The sequence below is a fragment of the Mauremys mutica genome, chromosome 7 (assembly GCF_020497125.1).
Source record: "Mauremys mutica isolate MM-2020 ecotype Southern chromosome 7, ASM2049712v1, whole genome shotgun sequence".
In the NCBI taxonomy this organism is placed as follows: Eukaryota; Metazoa; Chordata; order Testudines; family Geoemydidae; genus Mauremys; species Mauremys mutica.
The window spans coordinates 32,061,980-32,086,339 of record NC_059078.1 but is presented as its reverse complement, the minus strand read 5'-3'; the positions used below and the strand labels follow the sequence as shown (position 1 = coordinate 32,086,339).

The window sequence follows — 24,360 nt, the reverse complement described above, 5'->3', positions numbered from 1 at the left end:
CCAGTATTTTTGCAGGTGGGGAAGTTCCTGAACACTGAAGAGTATCAGCAGAAGATCATTCCTGTCATCGTCAAAATGTTCTCCTCCACCGACCGAGCCATGAGGATACGGCTGCTGCAGCAGGTCAGTGATCAGCCTGGCTTCGCATCTGTGCAGTTGGGTGGATCCAGGGCTCAGACGGATTGGCAGGAGCAGTATTTTTTTGTTCTTGTTAGAACAAGGAGGGGATGGGGAGTCTGAACTTTTGGGTTCTGTCCCTGGCTCTGGGAGAGGAATGGTGCCTGTCTAGTGGTTAGAACCAAGGAGAATGGGAGTTGGAACTCCTGGGTTCTCGTCTCAGCTCTGGGAGGGGAATGGTTTTGTGGCTAGATCAAAGAATTAGCAGACCGGATTTTTGGGTTCTGCTTTGGGAGAGAGTACCTCTTAGTTGTTAGGACAAGGGGACTAAGAATTAGGTTGCCTGGGTTCTGTGCCCAGCTCTGGGAAGAAGCGTGCTGCAGGGGTGACTCGGAGCCAGGATTTCTGGATCTGTTCCTGGCTGTGGAAAGATGTGATGTCAAGGGCTTAGAATAGGTGATTGGGAATCAGGACATCTGGGTTCTCCTCTTGGCTTTCCCCAGATGGTGTTGAGCCCTGCTAATTTTGACTGTGCATAGATCTTCCTCAGCACTAGACCAAACATTAAGTCCTGACTGGCGGCACATACGTGTGTGTGTGTGTGTGTGTGTGTGTTGCAGATGGAAAACTTCATCCAATACCTCAACGAACCCACCGTCAACACCCAGATCTTTCCCCACGTTGTGCATGGCTTCCTGGACACCAACCCAGCCATTCGTGAGCAGACAGTGAAGGTAGAACAACAGAAGGGCTAATGTGATCTTTGGATGTATAAATGGGGAACTCGAGTAGGGAGGTTCCATTACCTCGGTATCTGGCACTGGTGCAACCACTGCTGGAATACTGTGTCCAGTTCTGATGTCCACACTTCCAAGAAGGATATGGATAAAGTGTAGAGGGTTCAGAGTAGAGCCAGGAGAATGATTAAAGGGTTGAAAAACCTGCCTGACAGTGAGAGACTCCAGAAGCTCAATTAATTTAGCTTATCAGAGAGAAGTTTAAAAGGTGACTTGGTCACAGTTTGTAAGTACATACATAGGCCACAAATCTTTTTTAATGGGCTCTTCGGTCTAGCAGAGACAGGTCTAATAAGACCTAGTGGTTGGAAGTTGAAGCTAGAAAAAGTCAGACTGGAAATAAGGTGCACATTTTTAATAGGATAAATAACCATTGGAACAACTTGCCAAGGGATGTGGTGGATTCTCCATCACTGATCATTTTAAAATCAAGCTGGAATGTTTTTCCAATGGATCTGCTCTGGTTCAAATAGGAATTAACATAGAGAAGTCTGTGTGTGATACAGGTCACACTAGATGAGGGGTAGGCAACTTATGGCACGTGTGATTTTCAATGGCACTCACACTGCCTGGGTCCTGGCCCCCGGTCCGGGGGGCTCTGCATTTTAATTTAATTTTAAATTAAGCTTCTTAAACATTTTAAAAACCTTATTTACTTTACATACAATAGTTTAGTTCTATATTATAGACTTATAGAAAGAGACCTTCTAAAAACGTTAAAATGTATTACTGGCATGCGAAACCTTAAATCAGAGTGAATAAATGAAGACTTGGCACACCACTTCTGAAAGGTTACCGACCCCTGCACTAGATGAACGCAGTGATCCCTTCTGACTTTATAATCTAGAAATCAATTTCAGGGTTGCTCTGTTCCTCCTTGAAGGATGCTGATGGTGTGGCGTTAAGAGGGAAAATGATGCTGCTTTGGACTATTGATCTTGTCAGACCCTGTTGCTATTTCTTACCTCTGCACGGGGAGGAGGTTTTATGTGATATTGGTTTGCATGATCTGGACAGCCTTTCCCATAAAGAACCTCAGACAAGTCTGTCCTGAGTCCTGTCAGTTTTCAGAGGGTGCACTTTTTGCTGTGTACACTGGCTGGATAGATAGGCAACATGGTCTGTGGATAGTGCTTTGGACCAAGGACTCAGGAGACACGGGCAAGGATTTCTCAAAAGTGACTAGTGATTTTAGTTGCCTGATTTGATGCCTTTTAGAAAGAGGCCTGATTTGCAGGAAGTACTGAGCACCCACCCTCTGAAAACTAGATCCCTTTCCAATGTCTCTAACTGAGTCCTCTCCCTCCCCCACTCCCCTTGGGCCTGGATTCTGTTTCCAGCTTTAACAACGAGGAGTCCTTGTGGCACCTTAGAGACTAACAAATTTATGTGGGGACTAACAAATTAGTCTCTGAGGTGCCACAAGGACTCCTCGTTGTTTTTGCTAATATAGACTAACACGGCTACCACTCTGAAACCTGTTCCCAGCTTTGCCATTCATCTCGGGCAAGTCACCCACCTGTCTTTTTCCCCCATCTGAAAAATGCAGATAGTGATAGTGATCCTCCTTTGTAAACTGCTCTGGGATGTATGAATGTTAAGAGCTGGATATTCCCCCTTTTTGATCTGAGTAGTTAGCCAAAATTTGGGGTCCCCCAGGCTGTTTGGTTAGGAGGAGAAATTGATGATAGCATCAGGTTTTCTTTGATGCAATCCTGTTTATTTACAAAGAATGTAGAGAGTGCTGTTTTCTCTGAACACAGCAGGAATCAAACAACAGGACATCTCTTTGTTTGATGTTTCTTTGCTCCCAGCTGCTTTCAGCCAGTACTCTGCTCAGAAGCTTTCTCTTGGCTTTTTTTCAGGGTCCTTTCCAAGTGCTTCTGTGTCTGGTGCATCCTGGCTGTTTTCTCTGCTCACCCCTCTACTAAAACAATACCCAGGGAAGCCCCTCTGCCCCCTGAATGCAAATGCCTGAGCAGCCTCAGGAGCCAAAACACACGTTTTGTTTGCAGGCCCCCTAATGTTTCAGCTCTGAGTCCATAAAGAAGCTTTAATAGCTTCTTACAACTCCCTTTAATGAAGGGCAGCAGTTACCACCTTCTCTCCCAGTTTTAATTAGCTTTAACCCAACCTTTGCCACTATCCTAAGGGGATTCATTGGCAGACAAAGGGCTATAGAAATGTCTGTCACTGCAGGACATAGTGTCAGATCCAAACCCCAAGGGATGTTACTCTGTTGCCTGATTTTGGGACAGTTACTACCATTATTATATGTTTGTACAGTGCCTGAAACAATGGGGCCCAGACTTGTCCTTAAACTCTCAGGGGGCAGGGTGTGCTGTGTTTAATTAGAGTTGGCTGGGCAGTGGAATTTCCATTCGGTGGGAAATTCTGACATTTCAAAAATGATTTTTGTTCTGATTCCTAAATTTTCCACAGAATGGAAGCTCTGAAAAATTTTGATTTGGAGCCATTGAAACGTTTTGTTTTGATAATGTCAAATTGTTTCATTTTAATAAGGTAAAAATATTTAGTTTATGTCAAAACAATATATAAATTATACTATAAATTAAAAATTAATATAATATATATGTTGGCGAAATAAAATGAAACCGTGAATCATTTAGCCTCTCATTTTGTATAATAATGTTGAAATAGTTTGGTGTGTCAAAACACTATAAAATATTAAATGTAAGTCAATACAGTACATATAATCTAATATTAAAATTATTATAATATAGAAGTAGAAACTAAATAAAGTTAAATGAACAGCTGAAACAGTATAAACAAATCGCTTTGACTTCCTTCCATTGAGAATTTTATCGAAAACTACGTTCCCTCACATTGTTTGTTTCCACCAGACTCTATTTTTCTATGGAAAATTGTTTTGTCAAAAAGGTTTAGTCCAGCTATCATTATTCTGTTTGTACAGTGCCTGACACAACGGGGCCCAAATCCTCTAAGTTCTATTGTGATATAAATGTTGCATAATACTAGTGTCCTACAGAGGATAAAAGCCCTACTACAGCTGTACAACGAGATGCTTCAGGAGTTACTCCCTGTTATTAGCCATGCTGTCAACACATCCTATGAGCTAGGGAGGCACCATGGCCTAATGGGTTAGCATTAGACTGGGACTCAGGAGACCTGGGTTAAATTCCTGTCTCTCCCACTTGCCTGCTGGGTGACCTTAGGCAAATCACTTTACCAGCCCCATGACTCTGTTTCCCCATGTATACAATGGGGATAATAGTACCAACCTCCTTTGTAAGGCACTTTGAGAGCTACTGATGACAAGTGCTGTGTAAGAGCTAGATGTTATTAGACCTGAACTACTCTATGACCAGCATCTTTCCTCCCCTCACAGTCAATGCTGCTGCTGGCCCCCAAGCTGAACGAGAACAATCTCAACATGGAGCTGATGAAGCACTTTGCCCGTCTGCAGGCCAAGGACGACCAGGGGCCCATTCGTTGCAACACCACTGTGTGCCTTGGAAAGATCGGTCCTTACCTCAATGCCAGCGTGAGTAGTGAGATTGTTTCCTGCACTCCAGGAGGACCCGATGCCAGGCGGGATGGGGAAAATAGGGACACAGACCCTGGTTTCTTTCCCAGGGTGATTTCCCTTTAAAATGCCTATTTCTCACCAAGGCTTCAGATGATGCAGAGGAAGATTGAGACCCTCTTTAAGTGGGGAATTGTGGATTGTAGATCCCAGCAGTGGTCTAGCTTTCAGGAGAAGGGGACAGGAGGGTTTTGTGGTTAAAGTACCAGCCCAGAGCCTGGAAGGCCTGGCTTTGATTCCAGGCTCTGCTACAAAGTCAGTGTAACCTTGGGCAAAATGCTTCATTGTTCTTTGGCTGTAAAACATGGATAATCTTCCTTTCTCCCACCCTGTGTCTGTCTAGTCTATTTACACTGAAAACTCATCACGGCAGGGACTGTTTTTTTATGTATTTCTGCAGGGCTAGCACAATGGGTCTGTGACTGGGGCTCCTGGGTGCTACCATAATACACATAATAAATTGCCCATTCTCTTGTTTCCAGACTAGACAAAGAATTTTGATCTCTGCCTTCAGCCGTGCCACAAAAGACCCATTTGCCCCCTCCCGGGCAGCGGGCGTCTTGGGATTCGCTGCCACTCACAACTTCTACTCTATGAATGACTGTGCATTCAAAATCCTGCCGGTTCTCTGTGCGCTGACAGTTGACCCTGAGAAGACAGTCAGGGATCAGGTGAGTTGGATCTGCAGTGAAATTTGCAGAGCCACCAACTCCAAGCCTCCAGCTCTGATGCCCAGCACAACGGGGGCCTCCAACCTTGAACCAGTCCATTCTAGTGCCCAGTATGATGGTGGCATCCAATCTCAGTTGGGGGTCAGTGCAGTCACTGGTGCAACAAGGGCTCCCACTGTATGATGGGGGTATCTCTACAGCATATAATAATAAAGTAACTTCAATCTCCTAGACTTTCAAGGCCATTCGAAGCTTCGTGACTAAGCTAGAAACTGTCTCTGAAGACCCATCTCAGCTCTCTGAACTGGGTGAGCGATCCTAATATCATGCTGAAGTTTTCAGGCATTTAAACACCAGACAGAACTAATGGACTTTTTTCCCCTTTTCTTTCTGCTCCCTTTGCAGAGAAGGATGTTCACGCAGCATCAACCAGCCCTGGGATGGGAGCAGCTGCCAGCTGGGCAGGGTGGGCCGTGACAGGGGTCTCATCGCTTACGTCGAAGCTAATCCGAACAAATGCCGGGACCACGGTAGAACAAACAGCTGTGGAAACCCCCACTGGAGGTGCACCGGAGCCACCCAGTGTCGGTCAGTCTTTGCACAGCTGTAATCTCAAAGCTTGATTTGGGCTTTATTCACCCTGGGGTGGTGGCATCAGAGAATTGAGTAGCCATGCGGCAAATCTCACTGAAGCCAGCAGCACCATCTCAAGCGATAGAAGGAAATGCTTGTTTGCGTGACACGCAGTTAGCCTACAGAAGACTAGCCAGAGTGTAATTATAAGGATGGTTGCCCCTTTGGCTCAAGCAGTTGGTCAGTATTTGGGACTTCGCAGGGTTGTTTCCAGAAAAAGGGAATTCAGTGACGCAAGTCAGGTATATTTTTAGTTAGAGCTGAGCGAATACATGATTTTTTTGAGGGGGGGTGATGGTGGTGGTTGCTGAAATGAAAAACATTGTTTCAGCTCAAAAAAACACCTGAAGCAAAATGAAAAACACAAAACACTTTTTGTTTTTTTAATCTAAGCTAAATTTGTAAATGAAACTTTTCTAAACAAAAAGTCGAAATTGACAAAACAAACAGTTTTGACATTTTTTGGGGAAAAGAAATAATGTTTTTAACTAAAACTATTTGCAAGCTAAGGGTGAATATGGCATATAGTTTTTAGTGCCCCTCAAAATGCATTTTTAGCTAATTTACTGTTTGCTGAATTTTGTTTTGCCCAACTTTAATCTTGATGTAATCTTGTTTATTTATAAAGAATGCACACAAAGTCCTGTTTCCCTGAACACAGTAGAACCAAACAACAGCAGGCAGTTTTCTTGATCAGAAATCCTCAAGTCTGCCCCTCTAGCAAGCTTTTCACAGATGTTTGAGGCCAGAAAGGGACCTTGTGATCATCTAGTCTGACCTCTGCTGTAACGCAGGGCCATAGGATTTCCTTGTGTTAATTCCTATTTGAAATAGAACAGGTCTCTTAGAAAAACATCCCATCTTGATTTAAAAATGGACTGTGATGGAAAATCCACTGCAATCCTTGTTAACTTGTTCTATTACCCTCACTCTAATGGTGAATAAAAATGAATGATTTTAATTCAAATAATGAAAGAAATCAGATTTTTTTCATTCAAATTAATTAAAAAGTAAGCCTACTTAAAATTAAATTTGAAATCTTGATAAACTGTGTTGAGGCCTAAAAATACTAGAGTGAAGCATTTAAATTAAATGAAAAAAAAATATTAAGCAGTATATACGTGGTGCCAAAGTTTTAAAGAAAATCAAACCACTTAACTGATGGAAATCACCACCTAAGCACCTGGAGCCAGAGTTTGTTGAAGTACTGAGCCAGCTTTTGACAGCAATATCCTCTTTATTCGAGAAGTTTAGTTCAATGACTGGTTCATTTGAAGTTAATAAACTGATTGGGAGTTGAAAAAGCAGGAAAGCTTGTATTTCCTCTTCCAGTCTATGAATAATAAATCCATTAATTTTACATACAAAATATGTTTTTAATAAACTTTCATTTTCCAGCACATTTTAAGTAGTTCTATTTAGCTAATACAAAAATTAAAAAGCTAGTTTTGCTCATTGCTAATTGAATTCCACAGATCACAATTAATCACCTAATAAATAAGAAATGCATTATTCACCATTTCTGAAATAAAAAAAAGTAAGACTTAAGACTCTGAATAAATGTATGTTAAGCTATATAATTTCTTAAATAAATGTGTAGGGCAGGGGTGGGCAAACTTTTTGGCCCGAGGGCCACATCGGGGTTGCGCAACTGTATGGAGGACCAGGTAGGGAAGGCTGTGCCTCCCCAAACAGCCTGGCCCCCACCCCCTATTCGTCCCCTCCCACTTGACTGCCCCCCTCAGAACCTCCAACCCCCCCTGCTCCCTGTCCCCTGACTGCCCTCCTGTCCCCTATCCACATCCCTGCACCCTGACAGGCCGCCTGGGACTCCCACTCCCAACCCTCCCTGTTCCCCATCCCCTGACCGCCCCACCAGAACCTCCGCCCCATCCGACCGTCCCCTCCTCTCTGACTGCCCCCCAGGACCCTCGCTCCCTTACCCAACCCCCCCGCTCCCTACCCCCTTACCAGCAGCAGGAGCTTGCAGCCATGACACCTGGCCAGAGCCAGCTGCACACTCCACGCTGCCCAGCGGGAGTGGCAGGCCAGAGTGTGGGTGGCGTGGCTGCGGGGGAGGGGATGGGGAATAGGCTCCCTGGCCGGGAGCTATGGGGCCGGGCAAGACGGTCCCGTGGGCTGGATGTGGCCCGCAGGCTGTAGTTTGCCCATGTCTGGTGTAGTGCATCCACCTGGTTAGCAAAAAATAGCATCACATTTAATGTAAACGCAATATTTAGTTGCAAATCAGCATGTTTTAATGATTACAACCAGTGAAAATAACTTTTGGTTAGGCAAATAATTTAAAAGTACAAATGTAAAATAAAATTAACAATGGATGATTTAAATCCAAGTTTCCTGCTTGCTGATTTAACTCAATTCTCTCTGCACCCTATTCAAAATGTGTGCTTTATATCTTGTCTCAATTCTTCTAGTTTCCGCTTCCAGCCATTGGATCTTGTTAGGTCTTTGTGTGTTACAGTGACAAATTTCTGTTCCCCATGGGGGGACTTAGACTCAAGGAGCTCGATCTATGTAGCGTAACAGAGAAGGTTCGGAAGTAACCTGATCCCAGTCTATCACTCTGTGCCCAAGACGTTCTGTCCCTCGTTTCCTCTCTCAAATACTCAGTGCTTCCCTGGGCTTCCTGCCACCAACACACACAGGCTGCAACTGATCTCCTAGTCCCTGCAGTCTTGGCTCTGACCTGCCAGATGCATTGGTCAATCCCTCCATTCTTTGTAGCTGTCTCTACTACATAAAGTTGCTTAATTGCTCTTTCCGTTGAGTCTGCTTGGCGCACCCATTGGCTGTAACTAGGGCTGTGATTGTTTTTGGATCAAAGATTCGGGTGATGGCAGCAATTAGCATCTTTCAACATTAAAATATTAAATGAACAAGGGATTTGGAAGGGATCCCCTGGGGAAATTGATCAGTATAGCCATAGCAGTCCCTGTGTTGACAGGCCCTAGCTGTAATAGGAGATAGGAGAAAACTTGGGCACAGTTCCTCTGAAGCGCTCAGTGCTGGCCACTGTCAGAGAAAGGACACCTTCTAATACTGTGGGCTTTTGTCTTCAAGGAGCCAGCCACATCACTTCCCCGACAACATTGCCAGCAGCTCCCGTTCCATCCAGCCGGTGGGATCTGGAGGGGGATGTGACCGAGGAAGAAGAGAACTCCACAGATAGATGGGACGATGATGACTGGGGAAGCTTGGAGGTGAGCAACACACTTCTGTCTGCAATAGAGTTTGTTTGAGGATGACAGGTGGGCTGCCTCAGTGATTGGATTAAGGACTTGTGACCTCTCTGCTGAGTTTGAGCAGATTTGGGAGCTTATAGTCTGGTGGGGAAATTAGTAGAGTGAGGGGCAATTTTTTAGTGTAACTTATTTATTTACACTGCATGCACAGTCCTGGGGCAGAAGTGGTTACAAACAGCATGCAGGGAAATTCTGTTTCAGATTTCTCAGCCTAGATACCAGTGCCCCATGTCCAGTTCCCCAGAAACAATTCTGCCCCAAGAACCTGTTGTTGTTAAAAAGATTCTTCTTCGAGTGCTTGCTCATATCGATTTAAATTAGGTGTGCGTGCGCCGCATGCACAATTGTTGGAAGATTTTTATCCTAGCAACACTCAGTGGGTCGGCTGAGGCACTCCCTGGAGTGGCGCCTTAATGGCGCCGAATATATGCCCCTGCCGACCCAGCGCCCCCTCAGTTCCTTCTTACCGCCCGTGACGGTCATTGGAACTGTGGATTGTGGCATAGCTGATCTCCACTTCCCTAGCTTTTTGCTTGTTTATACCTGTAGATAGTTTGTAGTTGTTAGTAGTTTCTAGTTGTAGTTAATAGTAGTTTTTGTAGTTAGTGTATATAATAATTGGAGGTAAGGGGCTTCTCCCCTTCCCTCCTTCCCGATACCGGGCTCATACCTAGGTCTCGGGCTTCAAACCCTGCTCAGCCTGCTTCAAGCGGATGCCTATGGGAGACCCCCACAACTCCTGTCTGAAGTGCCTGGGGGAATCCCATCAATCAGATAAGTGCCGCATTTGTAAGGCATTCAAGCCTCACAAAAAAGGAGCGGGACTTTCGTTTGAAGCAGCTCCTCATGGAAGCGGCACTTAGCCCGACGCCCTCTGCCCCGCACCGAGACCCGGCGCTGTCGGTGTGAGGCGCGCCTCCGGCATTGGATAGACCCAGCACCGGCAAAGACTCCCGACACCGGACGTTGCTGGCACCATTACCAGCACGGCACTGCTCGCTGTCTCTGGGAGCCAGGAAGCAGCACAAGCAACCTGCTGCTCCTGTACAGTTGCCGGCACCGCCTGTGCCTCCCTTGGAGAAGCATCCCGTGCCGGACTGTCCCGCGAAGGCGCCAACTCTGGCACCGTCGATTCCAGCGCCACAAGCACCGTTGAGTCCGGTGCGCACAAGCTCCCTGATGCACACTGTGGTCGAGCTCAGCCTGCCTTCCACCCCGGAGACTTTCTCCACTGCTCACAACCTGATTGCGCTCACCGAGCTGGGACCGTCACAAACTTCGGTACCACCGGTGCAGGCTGTTCATCGATAGGGAAGCCCTCCATGATCTGCCTTCCATCGCAGCGCGAGAAGGATTGGCACCGATCTCGGTCCCAGTCCAGGTCACAGTCCCGATCCAGGCGCTGGTCTCCTCCACGGCACCGCTCTCAGTCCTGGCACCGATCACCATCTCGGCGCCTGTCATATTCACATCGCTGCTCGCCTCAAGAAGATCTCCTTCCCGATTCGATCGGTATTGGTCCAGCTCCAGCTCCCGGCACCGCTCTCCTCGGAGTCGTTCCCGGCGCTGCTCCACTCGTAGATCTTCATCGAGATCCAGATCTACCTCCCGGCACCGATATGACTGTCGGTCCCGGTCCAGATCGCGGTACCGCTCGAGACCACAGTGCCGATCACCGTTCCCACAGTGCGGGGCAGCGACACATGACAGTGCAACCCAGCATGAGCGATCGGCTCCACCTTGGCCTTCCCACCCCAACTCGAGGCCGTCCCAAGCGGAGAGTGGCTACTGCGTCCATGACCAAGATGCAGACAGCACTAGCCAATGGCACAGTGAGGGGCAGGATCCTGCTCAGGGACCCCCACAATGGTCCTTTTGGACCCCTTGGGCATACCATCAGGCCCAAGGTGTCTCATCGGGAGCTTCTCGTTCTGCCCACTCAGAACCTCGGGTCCTGGAGGCCACTGTCAGTCGCCCCCGCACAGGGGGCTTGGAGGTGATGGCCCTACCCTCAGCTCAGGCCCATGCCCCTAGCATGGAGGACCTAGGGCAGCCAGATCCCCCCCCAGCAGGACTTGCCCCAGGGCCCTTTAGTCCCGGGCGTATCCTCCTCGTCCTCCCCTGACGAGGCGGTGGCAGGCACGTCCTCCTCTGGCCCACTACCTATAGACCTCTGTGCGCACCAAGACTTGCTTCGTAGGGTGGCACAGAACATGAACCTCCAGATGGAGGAGGTAGTGGAGGTCAAGGATCTGGTGGTGGACATTTTATCTGCCAATGCCTCCATGCGTATAGCCTTGCCCTTTATTAGGACCATCCAGGCTAATGCCAATACAATCTGGCAGTCTCTGGCGTCTATTCCTCCCACTGCCAAGGGGGTGGAGAGGAAGAACTTGGTCCCTTCCAAAGACTATGAGTACTTGTACATTCACCCCCAACCGTGCTCCCTCATCATGCAATCCATTAATGAGAGGGAAAGACACGGTCAACAAGCTCCCGCTCCTAAATCCAAGGATGCTAGACGCCTGGATTTATTCGGGTGCAAGATATATTCGACTGGTGGCCTACAACTTAGGGTGGCTAACCAGCAGGCCCTATGGAGTCGTCATAATTATAATACCTGAAAATCAATGGGGAAGTTCAAAGAGCTGGTTCCTCACGAGTCCAGGGAGGAGTTGGGGGCCTTGCTAGAGGAGGGCAAGAAAGTAGCCAGGACATCTTTGCAGGCTTCGATAGATGCAGCAGACTCAGCGGCTAGGACTCTAGCTTCGGGTGTAGCTATGTGCTGTATCTCGTGGCTGCAGGTGTCCGGTCTTCCACCGGAGCTGCAAAAAACAATTCAGGATCTGCCCTTTGATGGCCAGGGGTTATTTTCAGACAAAACTGACTCCAGAGTCTGAAGGATAACAGGGCCATCATGCACTCATTGGGCATTCATACCCCAGTGACGCAACGTAGGCCCTTCCGACCCCAACCGCAGCTCACCTACCTTAACCCCCGGCCGAGACAGGACTTTTCTAGAAGACGCGGCCGCAGTGGTAGGAGGAGGCAATCTGGTTCTCAGATGGGCCAGAACCAGGGCCCCCACAAACCATCAGTGGGGCCCAAACAAAAGTTTTGAAGCTGCGCCTGAGGGCGGAGCACCAGTCTCCTTACAGGATCCTTCCCCACCTTTCACCAACCGCTTCTCCTATTTCCTCCCTGCGTGGTCCTGCATAACGTCAGACGCTTGGGTCCTACGGATAGTGGAAAGTGGATACTGACTTCAATTTGTTTTGTCCCCCCACTTCCCACCCTCCCTCCCCGTCCCTCTTCAGGGACCCCTCTCACGAGCAACTCCTTCTACAGGAGGTGCAGACACTCCTGGCTATGGGAGCTATAGAGAAGGTTCTAAGGGATCTGAGGGGCAGGGGGTTTTACTCCCGTTACTTTCTAATCCCCAAGGCAAAGGGGGGTCTATGGCCCATTCTGGACCTGCGCGGACTCAACAAATTTAGGGTAAAGTTGAAGTTCTTCTTCGAGTGATTGCTCCTATGCATTCCATGTAGGTGTGCGTGCCGCGCGTGCACGGCTCTTCGGAACATTTTTACCCTAGCAACTCCGGCGGGCCGGCTGGGCGCCCCCTGGAGTGGCGCCGCCATGGCGCTGAATATATACCCCAGCCGGCCCGTCCGCTCCTCAGTTCCTTCTTACCGCCCGTGACGGCCAGTTGGAACAGTGGAGTGCTCCTTTACCTCCACAGCCCTAGCATTTCTCTATTTCCTACGTGTACATAGTTGGTTAAGTTAGTTTAGTTGTTAGATTCGTTGAATAAGTTTAGTTAGATATAGTATAGTAAGGGAATTAGGGGGGTTTAGCCCCTCTTCTTCCACAACCGGTGCGGGCTCATGCCCAAGGCACCGGGGTTTAAGCCCTGTGCGGCTTGCCAGCGGCACATGCCTGTCGGGGACCCGCACGACTCCTGCCTGCGCTGCCTCGGGGAGACACATCGTCCAGATAAGTGTCCCATCTGCACAGCGTTTAAGCCGAGAACTAGAAAGGAGCGGGACACTCGCCTGAAGCAGCTCCTTATGGAGGCGACACTTCAACCTCCCGCGCCGACCCCAGCGGCACCAAAATCGTCATCGGCGCGCAGCGCACCAGCGGCCCCGAGCCGCTCCGGTACTGAGACTGCTCGAGCTCCGCAGCCGGCACCGGCGTCCCGGCACCGTTCCCTCTCTCCAGCGAGGAAACGGAAGATGGCGCAGACGGCCTCTAAGCCGCATGCTACGGGACCGCTTGCCCAGCCACCACTGGCGCCTCCGGTACCGGCTGCGGCGGTGCACAAACCGTGCACGGTACCGTCGACTCCGGCGCCGCAAGAGCCGTTGAGTCCGGTACCACCCTGCTCCCCAGTGCCAACCGCGGTTGAGCTGCAGCTCCCGTCCACGCCCGAGACATTCTCGACGGCGAGAGAGCTCATCGAGCTCACAGAGGCACCGAGCCTCCGGCCCCCGGCACCGCCGGTGCGGGCCGTTCAGTCAGTGGGCAAGCCGGCGATGATGCGGCCGCCTCCCCCTGACGGACGAGATAGACGTCGGTCCCGCTCCCGGTCCCGCAGACTCGGTCCCGCTCCCGGTCCCGCAGACCCGGGTTCACCATCGCGGTACCGCTCCCCGTCTCGGCACCGGTCGCAGTCCCGGTACTGCTCAACATCGCGGTACCGGTCGCACTCCCGGAGACGCTCCCGGTCCCAGTCACCCGACCGTCGGTACCGAGGGAGGTCTGGATCCCGGTACCGTTCCCGGCACCGTGACTCCCGAAGCCGCTCCAGACGCCGTCGGTCGAGGTCACGGTCGAGCTCCCGGCACCGCAACAGTCGCTGGTCCCGCTCTCCATCCCGGCACCGCGATGACCGGCACCGATCCTCGGCACCGCCCAGGGACCTACTGCCGGCATCCACGGCGCAATCTTTCAGCGCCTCTGCCCCACCTTGGCCTTCTCGTCAGCCCTCAGTCGCCTCTCAGGCGGGCAGCGGGAGAGATCTCCGGGCCGACCCCCAAGGCCAGGACCACGGACCGCAGCAGTGGGGTTTTTGGGTCCCCTGGGCCTACCACGAGCCTCAAGGACTCCCCTTTCCCCCGAGGCACGTGGGCGCCGAACATAGGGTGCCCGAAGCCACGGTGAGCAGACCTCCCCCATCACCACCGGGTGAGGCCCCGTCGCCACCTGGTCCCGCACAGCATCCAGGGTCCGAGGCGGCTTCACACCCCCTGGAAGAACCAGCTCCAGAAGTGGTGGTCCAAGGTCTGTCCTCATCATCCTCGCCGGATGAGGCGGTGGCGGGGGCGTCTACAGCAGATCCCCCCTCCTATTGACTTGCGGGCCCACCAAGACCTTCTTCGCCGGGTGGCAAAGGCTATCGACCTCCCCGTGGCGGAGGTCCCAGAGGATGACGACCCGGTGACCAACGTCATTGGAGCTGAGGCCCCGCTGCGGGTGGCCCTGCCCTTCATCCGCACCATACAGCGGAATGCCACTACCATCTGGCAGTCACCGGCGTCCGTCCCTCCCACCGCGCGTGGTGTGGAGCGCAAGTACTCGGTCCCGCCCACCGGATACGAGTACCTCTATACGCACCCGACTCCGGACTCCCTCGTGGTACAGTCCGTAAATGACCGGGAGAGGCATGGGCAGCCCGCTCCGGCGCCAAAATCCAAAGACGCACGACGCATGGACCTGTTGGGCCGGAAGGTCTATTTGGCGGGTGGCCTCCAGCTCCGGATTGCCAACCAGATGTCTCTTCTCGCTCGTTACACCTTTGACATCTTGGTGTCCCTGGCGAAATTTTCGGAGCTGATCCCAACAGCCTCACGTCAAGAGTTCTCGGCCCTCTTGGAAGAAGGCAGAAAAGCCTCCCGGTCCTCCATCCAGGCCGCTCTGGACTCGGCGGACTCAGGAGCCAGAACCCTGACCTCCGGTGTGACCATGAGGCATATCTCCTGGCTGCAGTCCTCCACCTTGCCGCCTGAGGTGCAGTACACCCTTCAAGACCTCCCGTTCGACACTCAGGGTCTCTTCTCGGAGAAAACGGACTCCAGAATTCAGACCCTCAAAGATGGTCGAATTGCCATTCGTACCTTGGGTATGCACACACCGGCTACCCAGAGGAGGTCATTCCGGCAGCAGCCCTACCGGCCCTTTACCCAGGCCAGGTCAAAGCCGTATAATAGTCGGCATGCTAACTTAAACTGCCGTAGACCATCGGGCAACAGACGCAACCAGGCCCAGGCCCCTTCCAAGGCCCCTCAAGGGCCCAAACAGGCCTTTTGATGGGATGCCCGAGGACGGCCCATCAGTCTCTTTCCTGGATCCTACCCCATTATTTTACAACCGCCTTTCCCACTTCCTTCCGGCGTGGTCCCAAATAACATCGGACAACTGGGTCCTTCGTACTATCCAGTATGGTTACCGCCTTCAGTTTGTTTCGCTCCCTCCTTCCCACCCACCTTCCCCGTCCCTCTTCAGGGACCCCTCTCACGGGCAATTCCTCCTACAAGAGGTCGAGACTCTGTTGAGATTGGGGGCCATAGAGGAGGTGCCGCACGACATGCGGGGCAGGGGATTTTATTCCCGATATTTTCTCATCCCCAAGGCGAAAGGAGGTCTCCGACCCATACTAGACCTCCGGGAGCTCAACAGGTACCTGCTCAAGCTCAAGTTTCGCATGGTCACCCTGGGGACCATCATTCCCTCCCTGGATCCGGGAGACTGGTTTGCCGCCCTCGATATGAAGGACGCGTACTTCCATGTCGCGATTTACCCTCCCCATCGACGCTACCTGCGCTTAGTGGTCAACAGCGCGCACTACCAGTTTGCTGTGCTACCCTTCGGCCTGTCCACCGCGCCAAGGGTCTTTACCAAGTGCATGGCAGTGGTTGCCGCAGCCCTCCGCCGTCGTCGCATACACGTCTACCCGTATCTCGACGACTGGCTGGTTCGCGGGACATCCCGACAGCTGGTAATGGACCAGATGACAGAAATACTAGCCCTATTTCGGCTCCTGGGCCTTCTCATCAATGCCGAGAAGTCCACTTTAACTCCATCGCAACGAGTGGAGTTCATCGGAGCGGTCCTCGACTCCAGTTTAGCCAGGGCCTGCCTCCCTCGATCTCGGCACCAGACAATGGTCTCCATCATCCGGGACCTACGCACCTTTCCCACGACGACGGTTCGGTCCTGCCTACGCCTCCTGGGCCACATGGCGTCCTGCACATTCGTGACCACGCACGCCAGGCTGCGCCTTCGCCCATTTCAATCTTGGCTGGCGTCGGTGTACCGCCCCCATCGCGACCCCATAGACATGGTGGTCACGGTCACGAAGCCTACCCTAGATTCGCTCAGCTGGTGGCTGGACCCAGAAGTCGTGTGTGCAGGAGTCCCGTTCCGCCCTCCTCGCCCATCCGTCACCCTGACCACGGATGCCTCGGCGTTGGGATGGGGGGCTCACCTGGGCGACCTTCACACCCAGGGTCTCTGGTCGCCCCAAGAGCTCTCCCTCCACATCAACGTCCGGGAGCTGCGAGCGATCCGCTTGGCGTGTCTCGCCTTCCGCGCCCGTCTGCAAGGCCGCTGCATGGCGGTGTTCACGGACAACACGACGGCGATGTTCTATGTGAATAAGCAGGGCGGAGCCCGCTCCTCCCTGCTCTGCAAGGAAGCGATACTCCTGTGGGACTTCTGCGTGACCCACTCGATTTGCCTGGAAGCGTCCTTTCTTTCAGGAGTGCAGAACACGCTGGCCGACCATCTCAGCAGATCGTTCCTCTCCCACGAGTGGTCTCTTCGTCCGGATGTGGTGCACACAATTTTCCGGAGGTGGGCGTTTCCCCAGATAGACCTGTTTGCCTCCAAGGAGAACAGGAAGTGCCACCTGTTTTGTTCGTACCAGGGTCGCTCCCCGGGCTCCCTGTCGGACGCTTTCCTCTGCTCCTGGATGGATCACCTCCTCTACGCCTTCCCTCCGTTCCCGCTCATACACCGGGTGCTACTGAAGCTTCGGAGGGACAGGGCCCACGTAATACTCATCGCTCCGGCCTGGCCGAGGCAGCACTGGTACACCCTGCTGCTCGAGCTCTCCGTTCGGGATCCCATTCCCCTTCCGTTATGGCCGGACCTCATCACGCAGGACTTCGGCAGACTCTGCCACCCGAACCTACAGTCCCTCCATCTTACAGCTTGGTACCTGCGTGGTTGACCCATGCAGAAAGGGACTGTTCGGCAGCAGTACAGCAAGTCCTACTTGAAAGCAGGAAGCCTTCCACTCGCTCCACCTACCTCGCGAAATGGAAGCGTTTCGCGCTCTGGTGCGATCAGCGCAGCCTTAATCCCTTCCTAGTCCCTATCCCTACAATCCTGGACTACCTCTGGTACCTTAAAGAACAAGGACTTGCCGTCTCCTCCTTAAAGGTGCACCTGGCAGCACCTTTCGTCCATCCATGGGAGGTCGGTCCATCTTCTCCAACCAGATGGTTTCCCACTTCCTTAAAGGCCTGGACCGCTTGTACCCGCCGGTGCGGCGTCCTACCCCGACCTGAGATTTAAATCTCGTTCTGGCCAAGCTTATGGGACCGCCCTTCGAGCCCCTGGCCACGTGCTCTCTACTCTATCTCTCCTGGAAGACGGCCTTCCTCGTCGCAATTACATCGGCAAGACGAGTCTCTGAGCTCCGTGCCCTAACGGTTAGTCCACCATACACCGTCTTCCACGGAGACAAAGTGCAGCTTCGACCACACCCGGCCTTCCTTCCTAAGGTGGTGTCGGCCTTTCACCTCAATCAGGAGATCTTCCTTCCGGTCTTCTTCCCGAAGCCGCACGCCTCACCTCGTGAGCAACAGCTTCACACCCTGGACGTCCACAGGGCCCTCACTTTTTATATCGAGTGGACGAAGCCCTTCCGGCGTTCGACCCAGCTGTTTGTAGCGGTTGCCGATCGCATGAAAGGCGAGCCGGTCTCCTCGCAGCGAATTTCCTCCTGGGTGACGGCATGTATCCGGGCATGCTACGAGCTTGCTCGCGTGCCACCATGCCGCCTCACCGGTCACTCGACGAGAGTGCAAGCCTCGTCGGCCGCCTTCCTGGCCCATGTATCCATTCATGACATCTGTAGAGCGGCCACCTGGTCTTCTGTTCACACCTTCGCTTCCCACTACGCGTTGGTGCAGCAATCCAGAGACGATGCAGCCTTCGGCTCTGCAGTCTTACACTCTGCCACGTCTCACTCCGACCCCACCGCCTAGGTAAGGCTTGGGAATCACCTACATGGAATGCATAGGAGCAATCACTCGAAGAAGAAAAGACGGTTACTCACCGTAGTAACTGTTGTTCTTCGAGATGTGTTGCTCCTATCCATTCCAGACCCGCCCTCCTTCCCCACTGTCGGAGTAGCTGGCAAGAAGGAACTGAGGAGTGGACGGGCCGGCTGGGGTATATATTCAGCGCCATGGCGGCGCCACTCCAGGGGGCGCCCAGCCGGCCCGCCGGAGTTGCTAGGGTAAAAATGTTCCGAAGAGCCGTGCACGCGCGGTGCGCACACCTACATGGAATGGATAGGAGCAACACATCTCGAAGAACAACAGTTACCACGGTGAGTAACCGTCTTTTCTGCATGGTTTCCCTGGAGACCATTATCCCTTCCCTGGATCCTGGAGACTGGTATGCTGCCCTCGACATGAGGGACGCATACTTCCACATAGCGATTTACCCACTGCACAGGTGCTTCCTTCGCTTTGTGGTCAGTCAACGACATTTCCAGTTTACCGTCCTCCCTTTCGGCCTATCCACGGTACCAAGGGTATTTACAGAGTGTATGGCTGTTGTAGCTGCCTCGCTCCATCGACATTGGATCCAAGTATTTCCATACCTAGGCGACTGGCTCATTCGGGGTCAATCTGAGCTCCAGGTGCAATCCCATGTTCAGGTCACCATGAACTTGTTCAGACAGCTGGGCCTGCTGCTCAATGTCGAAAAGTCCACGTTGCAGCCGACCCAGAGAATAGACTTCATTGGAGCAGTCCTGGATTCAAATCTCACCCGGGCGTGCCTACCGCATGCCTGCTTCCAGTCCATGGCGAGCATTATCCATGGCCTCCGAAGCTTCCCGACCTCGACAGCACGCACGTGCCTTGGCCTACTAGGACACATGGCGTCTTGCACCTTCGTGACCAGACGTACCAGACTACGCCTCCGTCCACTTCAGGCCTGGCTCTCATCAGTCCACCGTTCAGGCCGAGACAGTCTAGACACGGTGCTCACGGTACCGACGGAAGTCTTAACCTCCCTGTCTTGATGGCTGAACCCCAACGTCATATATGGGGGGATGCCATTCCATGCCCCACAGCCCTAACCACGGATGCATCATCTCTGGGCTGGGGCGCTCACCTTGCGGACCTTCGCACACAGGGCCTTTGGTCCACACAAGAGATAACCCTGCACTTCAACATACAGGAACTGAGAGCAGTACGCCTGGTGTGTCAGGTGTTCCACGAACATCTTCAGGGCCATTGTGTCGCAGTCTTCACAGACAACACAATGGGCATGTTTTACATCAACAAGCAAGGGGGGGTGCGATTATCCCCCCCTCTGTCAGGAAGCCATTCGCCTGTGGGAATTCTGCATATCCCACTTGATCGACCTGGTGGCGTTGTTTCTCCCGTGAGTCCAAAACACCTTGGCAGATTGCCTCAGCAGGTCCTTGTTATCCATTCTGTTTTCCGGAAGTGGGGGTTTCCCCACATAGACCTTTTCACCTCTCGCAAGAATCGGAAGTACCAGGTGTTCTGCTCTCTCCAGGGGCACTATCGGACGCCTTCCTGATGCCGTGGAAAGACCATGTGCTTTACGCCTTTCCTCCATTCCCATTGGTTCACAAGGTCCTTCTCAAATTGCGAAAAGACAAGGCTCGCATAATCTTAATCTTGGCGTGGCCCAGGCAATATTGGTACAGCACTCTCCTCGATCTGTCAGTGACCACACCAGTTCCACTCCCGTTGGATCACTCAGGAGCACGGCCAACTGTGTCATCTGGACCTGCAATCCCTCCATCTCACAGCATGGATGCTGCATGGCTAATTCAATCTGAGCTGAGTTGCTTCTGCTCAGTACAGCACGTACTCTTGGGTAGCAGAAAGCCCTCTACTAGGTCCACGTATCTGGCTAAATGGAAGCGTTTCTCCTGCTGGTGTACCCTGAGCAATACTGCCCCTCTGGAGGTGCCAGTACCTACCATCCTAGATTATCTCTTGTCCTTTGTAACGGGGTTCGACTCACCCCTTCGGCGCCTCCTGCTGGTTGCTCTGGGGAATTAGCTCTCTCCAGCGTCCGGAGCGCCCTCTGCAGGCCAGTGATCCACCTGTTTACTATTGGCCCCGAGTCCCTCCCTGGACCCCGGTGCCCTCTTACATGGGGTGCTGCCCTCAGCAATAACCCCTTTCTCTTAGGGTCTCCCCTCCTTGGGGAACCCCCACCCCACTATCCCCACTTCACCTCAGTAGTGGCTACTGCCCAGTCTCTATCTAGCCCCCGTTCGCTGGGGCAGACTGCAGTATCCAGTACTCATCATCGGCAAAGGGGGTTTGGACCTGCTGCCTTGCCTGCCCCTAGGTTGCCCCCTGCAGCCCCCAGTACCTCTTAGCCCTCTACTAGGCCGCAGCCTGGGGCTTTCCAGGCCAGAGCTCCCCAGCTCCTTAGCCTGTCCCCAGCCCTGCTTCACCCTAGGTACCTTGTCTCAGCTCCTAAGCAGCCAGGCCCATCTCTCTCTATAGCCAGAGAGAGACTGTCTGGCTTCTGGCTTCCCTGCCTTCTTATAAGGCCCTGTTCCTCAGTTTGGGGCGTGGCCCCCAGCTGCAGCCACTTCCCTAATCAGCTCAGCCTTGAGAGCCACCGCTCTCAAGCCCTGTCAGGCCACTTTTTAAACCCCTTCTCAGCAGGAGCAGGATCCACCCTGCTACATCCTTGAAACAGCAAGGCCTAGCAGTTTCATCTATCAGAGTACACCTAGCAGCAATTTCGGCCTTCCACCCGGGCAAAAATGGGCCCTCGGTTTTCTCCAATCCCATGGTCAGCAGGTGGTTCCTCAAGGGATTGGAACGTCTGTACCCGCAAATTCGGCATTCGGCCCCTACATGGGACCTCAACCTGGTCCTATCCAGGCTCATGGGTGCCCCGTTTGAGCCAATGGCCACTTGCTCGCTTCTGTATCTTTCCTGGAAAATAACTTTCCTCATCGCTATCACCTCGGCGAGACACGTGTCGGAACTTCGAGCCCTCACGTCGGACCCACCGTACACGGTGTTTCATAAGGACAAGATACAGCTGCAACCACACCCTGCCTTCCTTCCTATGGTGGTATCTGCCTTCCATGTCAACCAAGACATCTTCCTTCTGGTCTTCTACCTGAAGCTGCACGCCTCTCAACGAGAGCAACAGCTGCATTCCCTAGACATTCGCAGGGCCCTCGCCTTTTACATTGAACGAACAAAACCCTTTAGGAGGACGACCCAGCTGTTTGTAGCGGTGGCAGACCAAATGAAGGGCCTCCCGGTCTCCACACAGCGCATCTCATCCTGGATTACATCATGCATCCGTGCATGCTATGACCTGGCTAGTGTCCCGACTACGCACCTTAGTGCCCACTCTACTAGGGCCCAAGCTTCGTCCTCCGCCTTCCTGGCTCATGTGCCCATACAGGAGATCTGTAGGGCAGGAACTTGGTCATCAGTACATACCTTCGCTTCCCACTATGCAATAGTGCAGCAGTCCAAGGGTGATGCTGCATTTGGTTCAGCGGTCCTTCACTCTGCGACATCTCACTCCGACCCCACCGCCTAGATAAGGCTTGGGAGTCACCTAATTGGAATCGATATGAGCAAGCACTCGAAGAAGAAAAGACGGTTCCTCACCTTTGTAACTGTTGTTCTTCGAGATGTGTTGCTCATATCCATTCCAAACCCACCCTCCTTCCCCTCTGTCGGCAGGGGCATATATCCGGCGCCATGAGGGCGCCACTTCAGGGGGCGCCTCAGCCGACCCACCGAGTGTTGCTAGGGTAAAAATCTTCCGACGATCATGCATGCAGCATGCGCACACCTAATTGGAATGGATATGAGCAACACATCTCAAAGAACAACAGTTACAAAGGTGAGGAACTGTCTTTTAAGGGTAGGCAGCAAATACCCTTGCACTGCTTGCAATAGCTCCCCTGAAAAAAATACATGAATGCATCACCAAGTTAACAACAGCTTTGCATGTTTTCCAAGACTGGCCACTGCTCGTATGCAGAAAAGCACCACAGCGCCATCCAGTGACTTCTGCCAAATTAGCTGCAGGCTCTATTGCTGCCTGGTTTGAGATTTTGCTTCCTTGTGTGCTGTGCCTCATTTTCTGTGCTTTTGCTTGTAGCAAGAGGCTGAGCAAGCCAAAGGGCAGGTGAGCCTGGATGACTGGAACACCCCGGAGTGGTCAGAACCAGCCTTGGTGTTGAAGAAGCCTGGGGCCAGGATGGTAGGTGACTTTCCGCACATGCTATCACTCTGATGCCGCACCATATGCTGTCTTAAGTGCAGGTATCCCTTTCTTTCATTTGGTCTCCATGGTCTCTGGGAGGGAACGAGTAACCCTCAAGCTAATACCAACTGGGAAGGGTGTAGGGGCAATAGTGTGGCCTAGTGGATAGGGTATTAAACTGGGACTTAGGAGTCCTCAGTTCTATTCCTGGATCTGCCACAGCCTGCTCGCTGACCTTGGGCAAATCTCTGTGCCTGTTTCCTCATCTGGGAAATGGGGATAATGACATCCTTTGTTCAGTGCTTTGAAATGTATTGCTGAAAAGTGCTATATAAGAACTAATGATCATTACATCTAGGAACTAAGAATGTAGATCACTGTAACGGGGCAAGGGAACTGTATCCTGGACTACAGTGACATCAGAAAGAACTTGGACATCATGATAAATAACCAAGTGCTCCCAGGGCAATGCTAGAGCTGAAAGGGCGCAAACAGACTTGGACGTGTAAGCAGGGGAATATCGAGTAGGAGTAAAGGAAGAGGGCATCACCTGTGTCTATGGTAGTAGTGACACCATTACTGGATACTGTGTCTGGTTCTGGTGTCCACACTTCAAAAAGGATGTCAAATTGGAAAAGGTCAGCAGAGAACTATAAGAATGATTCCGGGTCTGGAAAATCCACCTTATAGGGAGAGACTTGAGAAGCTCAGCTTGTTTAGTTTATCCCAGAGAAGGTTAAAAGGCGATTTGATTGTGGTCTTTAAATTAAGTCTGTCAACCTTTCTCGCCTTAGTCACCATAGGGCCCTCAGATGGGAATAACCATTGTTCAAGTGCCTACTAGTATGAAAGACAGTGTGCTCTAGCGGCTAGGGTGGCGGGCAAGACTTTTCCCATTCCTGGCCTTTATCTGTTGAGCCTGGGCGCTCAAAGTCACCTCTTCTAAATCTTGCAGGTAGAATATGACTAGTCCAGAAGCCCCTTCAGTTCTTCATTTGTCCTCTTTCGGTTGTTCTGATCAATCCTCACCCCTACCCCCAAATTATTAACAGACCAGCAGCTCCTCCAAGAAACAGGAATCAGACTGGACCAGCTCTGGTTGGGAGGTTGGATCCACTTGGAGTCACAAGAAGTGGGGCGCTCAGGGACAAAGCTCTGTGCCAGAGGACAGCTGGGAGGAGGATTTTGATTCCCGGACAGCGCAGAAACCGACCCCCTCACAGCAAGCTCCCTTGGCCCAGCCAGAAGGGACCAAACTGGCCAGCGAATATGATTGGGACAGCTCGTCGAGTGCAGAGAAACCAGATCCTTTCTTCTCCATAATCCCTACACAGAAGTCAACAACAGAGACCCAGGTAAGTTTCTCCATGTGTGTGTGTGTGTGTGAGTGACATTTTTTGGGGGGTGTACACACCCCTCAAAGGCCAGGAAATGGCTAGTGCTATCCCCCCCCCCCCACACCCCTTTTAACTGAAGTTCCAGGGGAAGGCAGGCTGGGATACCCACTCAGTTTAGGGCTTAGCTACTTCACTTCTCTTCCTTTGTGGAAAGATAAATATGTACTGAGTGCTCCCACCAGTATAGTGCATAACTGTGAAGGACTCCCCTGAATTCTAATTCTGTGTCTAACTTCAATTGCCAGAGACGCATGGATGCCATTGGTGACTGGGGTACAGAGGAAAACTGGGAATCTGTGGACTCTGACCAGGGTGAGTTGTTGAAGCAGCAAAGTTGCACGTGATTGTTCCATCCAGCCATTCCTACTAGCT

At 52.0% G+C, this 24,360-nt stretch overlaps 1 protein-coding gene across 1 annotated transcript in view; it reads left to right on the top strand.

Annotated features, from left to right (window-relative positions):
* SCYL1 (SCY1 like pseudokinase 1) overlaps positions 1-24,360 on the top strand; it is a 34,466-nt gene that overhangs the window by 9,686 nt on the left and 420 nt on the right. Inside the window, exons 8-17 of the mRNA XM_045023199.1 lie at positions 16-123; positions 738-851; positions 4,285-4,440; positions 4,965-5,153; positions 5,386-5,461; positions 5,559-5,741; positions 8,868-9,007; positions 22,487-22,588; positions 23,644-23,946; positions 24,234-24,300. Of these exons, the coding sequence (XP_044879134.1) occupies positions 16-123; positions 738-851; positions 4,285-4,440; positions 4,965-5,153; positions 5,386-5,461; positions 5,559-5,741; positions 8,868-9,007; positions 22,487-22,588; positions 23,644-23,946; positions 24,234-24,300 (1,438 nt within the window). The remainder of the gene's footprint in view (positions 1-15; positions 124-737; positions 852-4,284; positions 4,441-4,964; positions 5,154-5,385; positions 5,462-5,558; positions 5,742-8,867; positions 9,008-22,486; positions 22,589-23,643; positions 23,947-24,233; positions 24,301-24,360) is intronic.